Raw genomic sequence first — 16,017 nt, 5'->3', positions numbered from 1 at the left:
CCGATCCATCGATGCACTGTGCCCTTCTCGTCTGCTCCTTTGTCTCATCCTCATCTTCTCCCCAGATCTGTAAAGATGCTCAGCTCCCCACTCTCTCATTAAGGTGTATTGTCAGGTCCTTATGAAGACAGAACTGTTATACCGGAAAGAAAGCCAGAGACACACTCGCTTAGAAACCCCGTTCAATGTTTGAATGTTAAATGTGCCATTTTATTATCATTAGGATTGCTCCCACTTAATGAAACAGCATTAGCGCCGAGGCGGCTGGCCTCCTTGCACTAATTGCTTTGGAAGAGAATGGGGCTTGTAACTACCCCTGGGTGGGTGGAAGGGTGAGGGGTGTGAACAGGGATGCATGCAAGGTTGATGTGCTTAGACGGTACCCAAAAGCCAGGGGGGTGGGGGACCTCCAGAGAGGGCCAGTTCCACCCTGGAGAACAAGCTCTTACATGTTCTGGGGAGAGCGAAGCTGGGAAAACGAGGGGCGGGTATGACAGGAGGAAAGGACAGGGAAAGTGAACGATAGGAATGAAATTTTCACAAAGAAATACACCTCAAGTAAAATCACTCTACTTGCCCTAGTTCTTAAAGGCCCAGACATATGTGTTAGCTGATTCATTTCTCCAGTGAGTTCCAGAGCCAGCTCATCCTGTCAGCCCCGTGCCAAGTCTGCTTTTGGGGCCATTTCAGGTGGTTCTCAGGAACTCAGTCTCTGTAATGGCAACTACACAGAGCTGTGCGAGGATCGAATTTTATTATCACTTACTCACTTGATGCAGAAATGCTGATTTAGTTTGTAGTATGTGTCAGGTACTTTGCAGCTGCCTCAGTGTGCTGGTTAGTTTTAGCTGTCTACTCAAGACAATCCAGAATCATCGGGGAAGAGACTCTTGAGGAATTCCCTAGACTGACCTGTGGGCAGGTCTGTGAAGGATTGTCTTGATTACTGATATGGGAAGACCCAGCCCACTGTGGGTACCATCATTCCCTAGGCAGAGGCCTCCACACTCTCACACTCTGTAAGGGTGGGAAGGCTACCTGAGTACGGGCAGGTAAGCAAGGATACACGTGTTTATCCTCTCTCTGTTCTTGACTATGGATGTGATATTTTTAGGTTTCTGCCTTGACTTCCCTCAATAATGGGTTTTAATCTGGAAGTGAAAGACAAATAAATCCCTTTCTTCCCTAAATTGCTTTTATTCCAGGATATTTGTCACAGAAACAGAAAAGGCAACCAAGACAATCAGTAAATACACAGGTGGAAATCCCCGTTGTAAATCAGCAGAGCGGGCCTGTCTTAGTTAGGGTCTCTGTTGCTGTGGTCAGCACCATGACCACAAACAACTCGGGGAGGAAAGGGTGTATTTCAGCTCACAACTCTCAGGTCACACTCCATTGCTCAAGGATATGAGGGCAGGAACTCAAACAGCAGGGACCTGGAGTCCAGAGCTGATGCAGGGGCCCTGGAGGGGTCCTGCTTACTGACTTGCTCTCCCTGGCTTGCCCAGGCCCACCAGCCCACGTGCGGCCCCACCCACAATGGGTTGGGCCCTCCCCCATCAATCACTAATTAAGAAAATACCCTACAGGCTTGCCTGTCGTCTGATCTTATGGAGGCATTTTCTCAGTTGAAAGTTCTTCCCAAGTGACTTTAGCTTGTGTCAAGTTGACATAAACCTAGCCAGCAGGAAAGAGAAGTAGACTATGATCTGGCAGTTCCACTTCTGGGATATCTCCTAAAGATCTGAAAGCAGGGTCTCAAAAGAATATTTTTTTTAAATATTTATTTATTTATTATATATACAATATTCTGTCTGTGTGTATGTCTGCAGGCCAGAAGAGGGCACTAGACCTCATTACAGATGGTTGTGAGCCACCATGTGGTTGCTGGGAATTGAACTCAGGACCTTTGGAAGAGTAGGCAATGCTCTTAACCACTGAGCCATCTCTCCAGCCCCTCAAAAGAATATTTATACACCCACGATTATAGCATCATTTGTTCGCAATGGCCAAGAGGCAGAAGCAGCCCAGATGTTCATTAACACGTGAATGGACAAACAAAATGTAGTCTGTACAGGTCATGCATGCTGACTCTTGCAAAGGAAGAAAACCCTGACACGTACCACTTGGTGGCTGAAATGGGGACATGCTAAGTGAAAAGAGAGAAGAGACAGAAGGGCCAATGTGGCACACATCCGCCTGTGTGAGTCCAGCGGTGAGATTAGGGACAGAGAGAATGCTGTGTCTTGCCAGGGACTGAGTAGAGAAAGAGGAAATTGTACTTCCTTTATGGATCCAGAGCTTCAGTTCTGGAGGATGAAAAAAGTTCTGGAAGTTGGTCACACAGCAGCGTGAAAGTGTTTAATGTCACTGAGCTAACTATGCACCTAAAATAGCTAAGACGATGTTATATGTGTTCTATCGTGATTTTTAAAAATTCATATTCCTTTTTTTTTTTTTTTTTGGTTTTTTGAGACAGGGCTTTTCTGTGTAGCTTTGTTTGGAGCCTGTCCTGGAACTAGTTCTGTAGACCAGTCTCTGCCTCCCAAGTGCTGGGATTAAAGGCATGTGCTACCACCGCCTGGTTAAAAATTCTTACTCTTATGGAGCTCATGGTGGCAGTGAGAAGACATGTAAGCTATGCATGTATGTAAATTTTAAAAGAAAAAATTTTTTTTTTGAGACAGCGTTTCTCTGTGAGGCTTGGCTTTCCTGGAACTCGCTCAAAAGACCAGTTTGATCCCCAAGCTCAGAGTAGAGTATACCTGTAAATTATAACACATGTAAATTATAACACATAATGTTTTGGGAGACTAAGGAAGGACAAGAAAGTCTGGAGATGCTGAGCCGTCCCATGCATGGTCACTCTTACCGAGGAGTGGGTCAGTAAGGGCGAGCCACGCATCGGATGTCTACTAGAGAACGGCAGGAAAGGCTGAGGGGATGGGGCTCATTTGGTAGGGTATCTGCCTAGTGTGCACGCAGCCCCGGGTTCAGATCCCAGCAACAAGTAAACCAGGCGTGGTGCTCACCTGTAATCTCAGCACTTAGAAGTTGGAGGCAGGAGGACCAGAAGTTCAAGGTCATGCTCAGCTATATAAGGATGAACTCAAGGCCAGCGTGATTCTGTCTGAAAAGGAATGAGCCACAAAGCAAGGGACTGTGCTGTAGTATAACATAGGCGGTGGTGGGGCAGAGAGACCAGATGCTGAGAAGGGCCAGCATCCTGCCTATGAGCTCAGCAACTCTCATGCTGACAAAGCTGGCAAGAGCCGGCTAAGGAACATCCCCCTGCTCTGCGGCCCACCGCCTGCCTTCTGTTTCCTCTGTCTCTCCAACGTGCTGGCCTCCTCCCCCAGCCAGCTGCGGTTCCCTTTCCAAAATATCCAGCCTTATTCAGCTTCTCAGTGACGGCCAAAAGGGGAGACCAATGTCTTGCAGAGCCTGAGAAAGGACAAGTGGGGGAGGCTACCAAACCCTGCCTGAGCAGTCTTAGGCCTCTACAAGAGAGTCCCCGTGCAAGCTACAACCGAGAGCTTCAGAGCAGTAGCCCTGGAGCCAAGGGGTGTAGGGGAACAGACTAGCAAAGAATGGGGTGAAACAGGGTCAGGTAAGGAGAGACTGGCAGACCAAAGCAGAGCCTGCAGGAGCATGGCACACACAAAGTCAGAGGTCAAGGCCCAGCCTGCATGGGTGGGCAGAAGGGAGCTTTTCTTAGCTGTGGTTGGATGGGGTCACAGGAGAGGTGGCATAGGGAGATGTCTGGGATCACAGTGAAGCAAAAGTCACTGCAGAAGGGGTTGAAAGACAATAGTGAAGGATTTACCCAACACAGCATCATCTTGTTGCCTCCCTTTTGCCAGAGCATGGCCAGGCATCCCCTCTTGGGCAGCCCCAACGTATCTTCAAGATGGAAGAAAATCAGAAGCAATTGGGAGGCAGTAGGAGTCCTCAGGAGGGGCAGCTGGGGTCTGCACAGGCTGCAAGGGAGAGATAAGGGCAATGAAGAGAAAGAGGCCAGAGTGGTTGCCAACCAGACTACGGAAAACAGAGGCAGGCTAAAAATAGACGGGCTGCAGAGGGAGGAGAGCCAGGCCAGAAAAGGAGGGGAGCCGAGGCAATCGATGCCGCTCCCCACTCTGACCCAATTCTTCATCCCTCAGCCTCACTAAATTGACAAATGAGGTCTTGGTTGGAAAGAGGGAAAGATTGGCACAGAGGGAGGACAGGCCTTAGGAGCTCAATGATCTGAAGGTCAGTCCGGGTTCAACTCTCGACAAAGTTTGGTATTCCTGAACAGGCTTGGGAGCTTAAGGGATATCAATCCAACCTGCAAGGGGCCAAAGCCAGGCAAACAGAAGAACTAGCCTGCAGACACAGGCTGAAAAATGACTCTAGGCATGACTGCATCTCACTTCTCAGGGGGAACGATTGAAGAGAATCTGGTTGTTTCTGTGTTGGACATTCTATGCAGCACAAGGGATTTAGATTAGACTTTGGGAAATCTATCCCCCTTAGGCAGAAATGTGAGATCTGAAGACGTGGACGTGAGCAATGCTAGAACATGTTTCTGTGGGTATTGGTAGGCATGAAGAAGCCCTGGGCCTCGGGCCTGGAGAGGCTCACCTGAAGGCCAAGGCCTGAGGTAATCCCTCTGGAAGACTGCTGGCTAGGATCCCTACTACCCAGCATGACTAGAAATGGGTTGCTAGGTGCAGGAGGGGGATACACAAGGAGGGTTGGATCTGTCAGCCTGATGGGGTTGGGGGGGAGGGACAAGGGGCAGGATTCTATCATGCATGCCCAGTGGCATTTACATAACTTTGAATAATGAATAAACCCAGCTCTGGGGTTCCTCCTCAGCACTGCTCATCTGCATCTTTATTAAGCTTTATAAATGATTCAGCTCTCTACCCCTTCCCTCAGCCCTGCCCAGGCTGCCCCGAGCATCAGGGTAGCTGATTGCTCATTATTTTAGACTTGATTTGTTTCACCAACATCCAGTGAGGCATGGAGTGGGGGACACAGGAGGGAGGAAGGGATCCAATCAGCGAGGAGAGTGGAGGGGTCCAATTGGGAGTGCAGAAGCAACCACAAGAAGGCAAGTTCGGGGCCAGCTCCAAGCAGAGACTGGGCAGCTATAAACAGCAATGTACTTCTTTACCTTGATCCTTGGACTAACATCTTAAGACAGGGTCATTTCTTAGATGTCCTGAAATGTGCTGGGTTCAAATTCTACTCAAACCCCTCACTTCTCTTAGGTCTGCTGACAAGCTTCCAGAGGCTCCAGCTCTGCACGCACCTCTTAAACAGCAAATGAGTACAGCCCCCTGGGAAGTTCTCACTTTTCCTGAGGCAGGAATTTTGCTATTTGCACAGAAAAGGGTAAAAAAAAAAAACACCGTTATCCTTGCAAGGCAAGAACAAGCACTGGGCACACAGGGGAGAAAGAGATGGCAGCAGGCATGTGTGGTGTGAACTTGGAGGCAAAGGAACACCCCGTCCAGCACATCTCAGAAGAAGAGCCTGCAGGAGATGTGCACCTCTTGGCTAGCTTGTTCATGCCGGCAGCCATGTGAGCTGCCTGGTGTGCCGGCTGAAGCCAGGGAGACAGCCTGGATGGGAGGCTCTCGCAGGGACCTCCAAGTGCTAGGAACAAAAGGTGTTTCTTGAACCTGGCTGCACTTGAAACCAATATGATGCTGGGCCACACCCAAGGCCAGTTAAACCAGAATCCCTGAGAGAGAAGGCTGTGAACATAGTCTTTCATTTTTTAAAAAAGTCCTTTAATCATATTTGGATCTTGTTTTGAACAAACCACCCCTTTTTTTAACACTGGGACTGAATGAAGGGTCCTGCACATGCTAGTCAGATGATACATGAGACACAACTGAGCTCTGTCCCCACCTCTTCCTACTTTATCATTTTGTGCTTGTGTATGTACGTGGGTGAATGTGGGTGCAAGCTTGCAGTGTGTAGAGGCCAGAAGGCCTCAGGTGTCTGTCTTTACCTTCCGCCTTGCCATGGCTGTGCAATACTCCAGGCCAGCTGGCCGGAGAGTCTCCTGGATTCTCCCAGCTTGTCACAACAGTGAGATTGCAGATGTGCCACCGAGTCCAGCTCAGGGGAATCGGAACCCAGGTCCTCAGGCTAACAAAGCAAGAGTTTTACCCAGTGAGCCAACTCCTCGGCCCCTATCCCCTTTTTATTTTTATTTTTGAGACAGACTCACTAAGTTGCCTAGGCTAGCCTTGAACTTGTGATTTTCCTGCCTCAGTCTCCTGGGTACTCGGGATTACAAGCTTGTGCATCTGTTTTATATAAAACACATGTATAAATATATGTAAAATAAAAAGTATGTAATAGCATTAGGGAAATTTAAATACTGACTGAATCTTTGAGAGTAAAAAACTATTGATTAGTTTTTGGGTATGAGGAGAGTATTGTGATTACGTGTTTTTTTTTTTTATTTTTTTATTTATTTATTTTGTATACAATATTCTGTCTGTGTGTATGTCTGCAGGTCAGAAGAGGGCACCAGACCTCATTACAGATGGTTGTGAGCCACCATGTGGTTGCTGGGAATTGAACTCAGGACCTTTGGAAGAACAGGCGATGCTCTTAACCACTGAGCCATCTCTCCAGCCCCGATTACGTGTTTTTTAAGAGCCATCTTTTTTTTCTTTTTTGGTTTTTCGAGACAGGGTTTCTCTGTGTAACAGCCCTGGTTGTCCTGGAACTCTCTTTGTAGACCAGGCTGGCCTCGAACTGACAGAGATCCGCCTGCCTCTGCCTCCCAAGTGCTGGGATTAAAGGCGTGCACCACCACCACCCAGCTAAGAACCATTTTCTTTTCTTTCGGGGGAGGGTCGATACAAAAGTGTCTCCTGATGAGTCTTCAGATCTGTCCTCAGCTGGCAGGGAGTGGTTGGGGCGCAGTTCCCTGACGACACCATTGTGGCTAAGGGTAACACGGGGCCACTTTATTGCTCTTTTTACATTTTGTTCACAAGCAGGAATGACTTAGTAGAACCAGGACTTAGGAGAGCAGGACCCAGAACACCTCTGAGAACAGAGCAGCTTCTAGAAGGGTTTTGCATGATCCTACACAACAGGGGAGGGCCCTGTCCTCTAATGCCCGAGGCCTCAAGCCACACAGGCACAAAAACTTGGCATTTAGAGCTGTAACCAGACTGCAGAGTCTCCATCAGGCTTCTGCTTGTGCCCAGAAGCCTTGAGAGCAGTGGTTCTCAACCTTCCTAATGCTTTAACACAGTTCTTCATGCTGTGGTGGACCCCAGCCATAAAATTATTATTATTTTTTTTTTTTGGTTTTTCGAGACAGGGTTTCTCTGTGGCTTTGGAGCCTGTCCTGGAACTAGCTCTGTAGACCAGGCTGGTCTCGAACTCACAGAGATCCACCTGCCTCTGCCTCCCGAGTGCTGGGATTAAAGGCGTGCGCCACCATCGCCCGGCCATAAAATTATTTTCATTGCTACTTCATAACTGTAATTTTGCTCGCGACCCACAGGTTGAGAATTGGTGCCCTGGACCCCTATCTGTGTTCTATGAACCAGAAAGTCACTGCCTGAAGGACTGCTCTTTCTCCACAGGCTCCCAAGGAAGCCTGACCCCCACTGACTGTCAACCACTCTTCCCTGGGCTCAGCTGCCTCGGCCAGGCTGGGCACACTAGCCCAGATGACTTCATCAAGGAGGTGAAGGGAAGCTGACTGCAAGCAAGCAAGCCGAGTGACTGCGGGCGCCAGGCACCCACCCGCAGCCAGCGGGGAAGAAGCTCTCTGTGCTGTCGCTGTGTGCTGGGAGCCACTTTCTAGCTAGGTCCTATTTGCGTAGCGCTCCTTTAATGAAGCAAATCTCGGGTCCTTTAAGTCTCTTCCTACCGGGACCGGAAGAAGTCTCCTCAGCCTTGCCAGGCCCCTCTTGCCCCCGTCATTCGCACCTTCTCGAAGGCCCCCTGAGACAATTTCTCACCAGATCGGGTGAGTCTCCCTGTCACAGGACACAGCCCTGCCCTCCACCCGGCCCTGCCTGGCACTGCTACCTCCTCCAGCCTCGCTTGCTCCATTTGGGCCTCAATCATCTCTGCTCCATTACTTTCTCTGATGGCCTCCGGGGCCTGGAGAAGGGGGGGGGGGCTGAGGAAAAGGGAGGGTTGGGGAGGGGCGAGGGGGAGGGGGGGTCTGCTTAAGAGAGTGTTGGAATCCGTGCCGGCGCATCACCCGCTGCCATGAGTTATTTCAGCATCGATGTTTGTCTCGAGCTGATTATTCCAGCTCCAGAACAGGTGGAGCAGCCTGCGGTGGCTTATTCGTCAGCCAAGGCCATCTGTTCCCAACAAGCTGAGATTTGTAGCTGATTTCTACTGGGGAGCCGTGGTGGGGGTGGGGAGGGACATGGAAATTGCACTCAGGCCCTGGGGGACCCACTGTCCTTCCCAGACCTTCTGGTGTGCCTGAAGCCCCAGGTGGCCCCTTCTACACCCAAACCTTCTCACTTCCTTGGGGAAACTCCCTGGTCACTTGATTTAATAACAAGCCGTTCTCCTTCTCCTTAAGAGGATGGGCCTTCCCAGGTGGAAACAGACATTAGATGCACAAATCTGTCAGCCAGGACAAAGTTGGGCCAGTGAGAAACGTCTCTTTAGAGCAGGGATATGTTTCTACATCTTCGTGCGACCTCCACTTCTCCTCCAGCCCCTTTATCAATAGGAATGTCCTGATCCAGACCCATCACCTGCAGGGCTCCGGGCTGGTGGGAGGAGAGTGAGGTCTGGATTCTCTTTTCCCCACTCTTCCACCCTCCAATCTGTCTCTTTCCAGCTTCTGCTCTCAGATTTGCCAGCAGATGCCTGCTGCTTTAAGGGTGGCATTCCCTGAGCAAGGAGCTTTGCCACATGGTTTGCCCCCCCACCCCCCACCCCACGAGGCACAGCCTGACATCTATACAGAGGAGGCTAAGAAAGAAGTAATCTTCCAGTCAGACACACAGGACAGTGGAGGGACCTCCCTTGGCACTGGCACCCACACCTGTACTGCCTTTCAAAAATCACATACACATTTCATGTTAATAGCGCAGATACCGTAACACACACACAGGGAGGGGAGCGGCAGGGAAGGGGTGTGTGTGCTTGATGTGCTGCAGACTGGCCCTAGTACCTGGGATTACAGACACCCCGCCCTTCCAGCTCCCGCTCATGTGTGTTCTTGGGAAGAGAACCCGAAGCCTTACACATGTTCTTTACCACTCAGACCTATGACCCTGGCTCCCCATTTATTTACTGTCCTGCATTCTCATGTGTACTTTCTTCTTTTCATGTTCTGGCCTGGAATTTGTTATATAGACCAGGCTAGCCTGGAACTCGGGAAGATCCATCTGTTCCTGTCTCCCGGAGTGTTGGGGATAAAGACATTCCCTACCATGGCCAGTTGTCATGTGTACTTGTAATAGTTAAGGACCTATTAACAGCTATAAAACCATTCCTCTCTCCCTTCCTCTCCAACCCTTTTTCCTTTCCTTCCTCCATTCTGGGGATGGGACCCAGGGTGTTGTACAGGCTAGACAAGTTTTGTACCCGGAGCTACATCTTCAGCCCCAAGCTGCTTCTCTATTCTTGGTTTATTTCAGGTCCTTATGAGCACAAGTTCCCTTCCCATCACCAATGCCTGCTTGATGGCTAAGTATGTGTCCACTAGGGAGAGATGCCCCCTATAAGAGCCAAGGTTCATAGGGGCACATCACAAGACCCGTCCTTGGCACAAAACCTTCCAGAGAGTGCCACCCACCATGGTTCCTATGACTTGCTCTCCATCATATAGTAGTTCCTAGGGGCCAGACTCCGCCCTCCAGCAAGGTGCCAACCTGCAGCTGATGTCAGGCCCCGGGGTTTAATGAGACATTGGACCTATTTCATCACACACGATTTTATTTGTCGGGCTGCTGGCCGCTGACCTGTCTTTCAAAGACTTACTGCTGCAAAGCCTGCAGTTGCATCTTTCTCACGGTGGGTGCCAACCTTTTCTTCCTTACCTCCTTTTTTTTCTTTTATTCCCCACTTTGAAATCCCCCGGCACCCTCTCTTCCCCAAATGCATTTGCTTCTTTCCCTAATCTAGTCAGATCATAAATGTGGCACAAAACATATAAAAATTTATTAAAATGTGGAAACTCTTTGACTCTTAAGTCACCTCAAATATAATTTGCCTGAACAGTGTCAAAACTTAATATCCTTTAAAAATTTTTTTGATAAAACTGTCATAGCTGACTTTTGATATCAAAAGCAAATTCTATCTGCACATATAAGTATTCTACTGGGAGATTTGTGCCACCAACTTCAATCACAAAGCACACAGCCTTTCTGGAATCTCCTTATGGATATGACCCATCGTAGGAGCAAACACTGTGGAAAACTCAATTTCTCTGTAAAATTCCTTCTAAACAGATCTAGCATCCTTGTTAGCTCCAAAACGGCTATTGCTTTGGATCTCTCTCTTCCCAGATCAAATCTCAAGAATGGTCTGGATTGTTCTGTCTTACCGTCACGAAATTAGATGAAGGGAATATCACTTAGAATTTGCATTCTGAGCCATGTGGAACCATTATCCATACTGTTGGCACAGTGGGAGTGCAGTGCAAATGTAATAACGTATGGGGGTGCTCAAAAAATTATAAAGAGCAACACAAATGTGGGGTAGGCATTTCATCCTGAAATCGCCAAGAGTGTTTTCTTCCTCGGGACCGGCCTGGTGAAAACCAAGCACACAGCGGCTTGAGAAGGCTATGAGAGTGGTGCTTTGCTTTCCTGCCTCTTTCTTTTTCTGACGAGCCTGGAATGGCTCCAGATGCCTGGCCAGCTGCTGGAACCAAGCAAAAGACTTCGCTGACATCACCTCTCTGAACCTCAGGGACCTGTGGGGGTGAGGAGGTGATAATGACACTTAACAGAATTGTGAGGGATTATGTCAGCCAAGTTTAAGAGCTGAGGACCTGGCAAAGTCAGTGCATGGGAGCTATTGTTACCTCCTCACCAAACAGGTGACTGTCTGGGAAGCTCCTCCCACTCACCCGCCCCACCCATCATTGCCTCAGCTCCTCTCACTCCTGAGACTTCCCAGAGGCCTTAGAAAGGTCAGAGAAGCTGCTTCCTTGAGCCTTCTGATGCTGAAATCATTAAAAGGTCAATGTTGACCGTGATGGTAAGACAGAACAATCCAGACCACTCTTACCATTCGATCTGGGAAAAGAGAGATCCAGAGGCAGGCAGATCTCTGTGAGTTCAAGGCCAGCCCAGTCTGCATACTGAGTTCCAGGACAGCCAAAGCTATGTAGAGAGACCCAAGACAAAGGTAGCGTTGCCTTTTTAAAAGGTGTGGCTTCTGGAAGAATCTCCAGGTGCAGTATACTGAGCTCTACAGCCGGGGCTGTGGACTTGCAAGTAAGACCTAACTAAACCCCTCTCCTGGTTTCCCAGGGAAAGACAGAGCCCCTGCCGGCACTGGCAAAGTGGGGAAGGGAAGAGGACAGGGAATGAAAGAGGCCTGGATAGAAGCCAAGCCCCACCAGATCATGAACTTCCCCACCACCCAGGCCTCCCAGCCCCACGGGTGCCACCTCAGGGTGCTGTGGCTGCAGCAATGAGCTCTGAACTTAGGAACCAAAAGTTCTTGCCAGCAACACCACCTCACTTTACAAACAGGGAAACCGAGGCCAGAAGAGTCGGCCCCTTTTCCCAAAGGTTGCAGTGTAGGTAGCCTGTTTGTTTTTGCCATTGCGTCTGAACTCCAACTGAGGCAGGGAGGAGGCAGCTAAGAACGTGGTACAGGGCTGTCCCTGGGCTAGAGGGTTTAAAGAAGACGGTAGCCTAGGGAAAGATGAAGAGAGTTGCAGCTGCCAGCAGTGGGTGGGGACAAACCAGCATAGTCTGGTCTGACATGTGGTGCTGTGTAAGAGGCGATGAGGTGTTCCAAGTTCCTGAGAGCCAGCTCCGAGGAAATGAAAGGGCAACAGAAGGGATCAGGGTTAGATTTAAGACAGCACTTTCTCCCAGGCATGATAACGTGGCCCTTTATTCAGTGACCAAGGCAGGCTGTGAGCTCATCCCCTGTCCCTCCCACTCCTGAGGCCTTTGGGAATTCATCTTCGATTCCCACACAGCCTGCTTGGAGTGCAAGAAGCAAATGAGGTGGCTGACTTTAAAAAGTCCCCACCTTTTAGATAGGCACTCCTCTTCCTAGATGGGCCTCCTGGGCTCCTTGCTGAGTGCGGACTGCAAGTCATTGAGGCTCTGAGGCCCTGTGGGGAGAACAGCAGTCATGGCATCTCTTGCAACATGCTCCCTGCCAAATTGATTCAAATTGGCTTGGATATGAACATATGATTAAAGGAGCGGCGCGATTCATTTATCAGGAGAGATTAAAGAGCGGCATCTGCGCAGCCTAGCTGGGGGACAATTAAGGAGCAAATCGCTAAGTGTCTGTGCCACCAGGCACGGGGGCTGGGACGGGGGAAGGACAACCGGGATAGCCTGCCAAGAGGACTCGAGGGCAAAGGGAGCGGTTCGGGGGTCACTGGCTGCTGTTGTGGTGTCTGGGCATATGGGGAGTCTCCCAAGGGCTCTGGTTCCTGCCCTTGCCTCTTATTCAGGAGTCAGAGCAATCCTAAGGGCTGGAAATCAGAAGGGAGGTTCAAAGGGGACACAGGGTGGCTGCAAGACAGGCTCGTGGACTACGATTTTGTTTTGTGGGCTCACACACATCTCAGGAACTTGTGGAATTTTCTAGGTATAACCCTAATGAAGACATGTTTTGGTGGCCTTTTGGGCCTCAGGGAGTGGGAACCAAGGGAATTGCCCCCTTCATAACCTGGAGTCTACAATCCTAGCCGAGGGTCATGTGGAAGCTTCGAGAAGCACTGGTGGTAGTGGTGGTGCTGTGACCTCTGGTTTCTCAGGCAGCTGTGGTATGAGCACTGTTTATCCCGCTCAGACTCAGGACCTTTGTGTAAGCTTCCTTTCCTGTGCATGTCCCCGCGCTAACTGCCCATGCCCTAGCTCCAAATACTGTTTCAAGGGTCCTTCAGTCTCCCTTCCCAAGGCATTCTCAGCTCAGAGCTCCGAAGCACCTCCTCTGCCCTCCTGCTCACCTTCCCTGAGGACAGGCACTGTGATTTACTCTTCTCAGGACGGAAACTGACACACAGCAGTAGGGGAAAGGTGTATGTTCTGAGTGTCAGATTCCTCACTGGGACATCCCTGGTCTGAAAGGACTGTGCCCAGGCCACACGAGCTAATCAAGACAGCTTTCTCAAATGCTGAGCAGATTATGTGAGTACCAAAAAATTTCTCTCGCCCCAAATTGGGTGTGTCGGCTCACACCTGGAATCCCGGCTTTAGGGAGGCTGAGGCAGGAGAAGTGGAAATGGGAGGTCAGCCGGGGCTGCGCAGTGAGACTCAGTTTCAACAAACAAATATAACTTCACTTTCATTGCCTTGCCTCTGTTGGAGGGCAGGCAGCTCTGTCCTAGAAGGATCTACTTCATAGTTCTCCCCAGCTCGTTTTGGTGATGTTTCCATCTGGTTCCCTCTCTTGACTTCCTGGGTGGCTGACATCAGCAAAGCCACCCCCGCTACCCGTACCTCCCCAGACCGCTTAACTCCTGCAGAAAATGTATCTGGTCATGAAAAATGTTCAGAGGAGGAGGAGGAAGAAGAGGAGGAGGGGAAGGGGTCTTTGGTTTCTTGCTCATCTGCATGACTGCCCTATACCTGCCACAAAGCATAAGATTTAGCTCAGGTGTGTAGGCAGGGGCCAAGCAGGCATCTAAGGTGGTACTCCCAGTGTACTCAAGTTTCCTGTGCTCATAAAGGGTGGAAGGACAGAGAAAATGCTGCCAAATTTTGATCAAAAAGTCACCTTTGGAGAGACTAAAATCAAAGGTTTGAAAAGGGTTGGGGAGGGAGGAAGCGGGGGGGGGGGAACGAGGGTAGAAGAGAGGGAGAGATAGTGGGCTGCAAACTCCACTAGCCTCAATATAAAAGGGGGTGGGGGAGCTCTGTCTTCCTTATCTCCAGACCTATCTCAACTGCCAAGGCTCCATGAGTGGCACTGGTCTGGCTTGGGAGTAGGCCACCACAGACCAAGGTGGCTCCAGAATCCCACCTCTGCCTCTGCCCTGGGGTCACCCTGGATTTCTCCTGAGCCTGCAAGGAGAGGCAGGAACACGTGTGGCCAGGAGGGAAGGGGCCTTTTATTTCCTTAATCAGGTCCACAGGTGAGCACAGCCCGATAAGTACAAACCAATTGCAGGAGGGAAGGGGGATGGCAGACAGGTCCAGCACCAGGCACTGCTCTTGGGCCCCTAAATCTGGTAGAGGGTGCAATGACTTTTATGGGAAGCAGCTGGGATGTCCAGACCACCTGTTGTTGTGTCTGGGGTATGTGTGGGAACAGGGACACGGGCAGAAGAAAGATGATAAAGGGTTAAGACTCTGGTCTGGTAAACAGACCAAACATCTACCTCCCATTGTGCCCACCGCAAGTCCTCAGCACCAAATGGGCTGGCTACACTGTGGACAGAAGGAAGGCAGTGCTGGAAGCCATGGGCTGGTGCAGGTGGACGAGATAAGCTCTTAAATAATTGCTCATTGCACTTAATACTCAACAAGGTTTGCTAGGCCCAAGCCAGAAGCACCAGACTGCCACGCCTCCCTACACTTCCTCTTAAGAGCCAGGGCCCCAGCTCTGCTCACCAGTGTGCCCGCCCGGCTGCAGGGCTGCAGGGTGCACGAGGAAGGACCTCTGGAGGAGTGAAGATGGAGAGGAGATTCCCAAGACATCCCACAGGGCCCAGCTGCAACAGCAGCCCCTCCCACTCTCAAGGATGCAGCTGCGTGGAGGTTTGGGTATTTAAATTAAACAGTAAAAAGACAGCAGGCACTGAGAAGAGAAAGCCCTCACCCCAGCAGAGGAGAGGCATTGCTGCTCCCTCCTGACTCTTTCCCATGGGCCTAGCAACTTGGAGTGGCCCAGCAGGTAACCTATCCACCATCCCTGAGCAGCAGGCTGACATGGAAGTCCACTGCTGGCTCCATGAAGTGCCAGGCCACCTGACATGGTCCACAGGGTCCAGAGTAGGAGCCAAGAGCGTGGCATTTCTGAGGCGGAAGTGGAAGTTCTCGCAGAGACTCCTCTTCCCCCACCTCTTCCACGTGCAGCTATCAGACACCCACAGCCTGGAAAGTCCTCCTTACAGAGCGCTGTGGTGTTTTCCATGCAGATCGGCAGTCGGGCGGGGGCAGAGGTAACCCTCCATTTCCTGGGAGAGGCTGTGGGGTGGGAGGGCCATGACCCACTCCTGGGCTATGCATTGGTCTCTGTTGGCTTGGCCTCTGTGTCGCTGTCACTCAAACCATTGTGGGAGAATCGGGGTCTGGAGGTGCTGTCCACAGGATCGTGTTCATCATCTGATGGGTCAGGGGCAAGGGACTTCCAGTGGCTGGTTGGGCTGCAGAGAGAGGAACAAGGTCAAGGCCAAATAATACTCCTACTCTGGGCCACCAAAGCTCTGTTTGAGCACTTCCAAACCTAAATGGCGCTGGGTCAACACCCCCGGGCTCACCCAGGAATGCTTAATGCAGAGAAAGGAGCACAGGGCTCGCACTCAGAAAGCTTTGGAGAATATCAGGGCAGGGAGGCTGGTGGCAGCAGGGACCAGGGTTCCGTGAGCCTAAGAAAGAGCTGCATGTTCCTCGCTCCTTCCCCTGAGAAGCTGGGACTGAGTCATGGGGAGGAACCCAGACATTCTGAGTTTTCAGCTCCCTTCCTCCAATGCAGGTAGACCACAGACCACACAGATGATGACTTGAGACTGATTGCAACTTGTCCAAGGAGAGAACACTCAGACAAGTTACTGTTACTCCTGATAGGAGCCCAGATCTGGGTTAGTCAGGGCTCCCCTGGGCCTGGAAGACTCTGTCCTTCATCACGGCATCCTCTACTGAA

At 50.5% G+C, this 16,017-nt stretch overlaps 1 protein-coding gene across 10 annotated transcripts in view; it reads right to left on the bottom strand.

The window, feature by feature from the left end:
- Window positions 1-11,497: 11,497 nt before the first annotated feature.
- The window catches only part of Myo18a (myosin XVIIIA), a 104,948-nt gene continuing 100,428 nt past the window's right edge, over window positions 11,498-16,017 (bottom strand). For 3 of the 10 annotated variants that reach the window (XM_057774524.1, XM_057774520.1, XM_057774521.1), the window contains one exon: window positions 11,504-15,520. In XM_057774524.1, coding sequence (XP_057630507.1) covers window positions 15,376-15,520 — 145 coding nt within the window. In that variant the 3' untranslated portion in view covers window positions 11,504-15,375. Of the gene's footprint in view, window positions 15,521-16,017 lie in introns of all 10 variants that reach the window. The other 7 variants (XM_057774514.1, XM_057774515.1, XM_057774518.1 and 4 more) reach the window with 4 other exon arrangements.

The sequence above is a fragment of the Chionomys nivalis genome, chromosome 7, assembly GCF_950005125.1.
Source record: "Chionomys nivalis chromosome 7, mChiNiv1.1, whole genome shotgun sequence".
NCBI lineage: Eukaryota > Metazoa > Chordata > Mammalia > Rodentia > Cricetidae > Chionomys > Chionomys nivalis.
The sequence above is the reverse complement of the archived record's forward strand: the minus strand, read 5'-3'. Positions and strand labels throughout refer to the sequence as shown.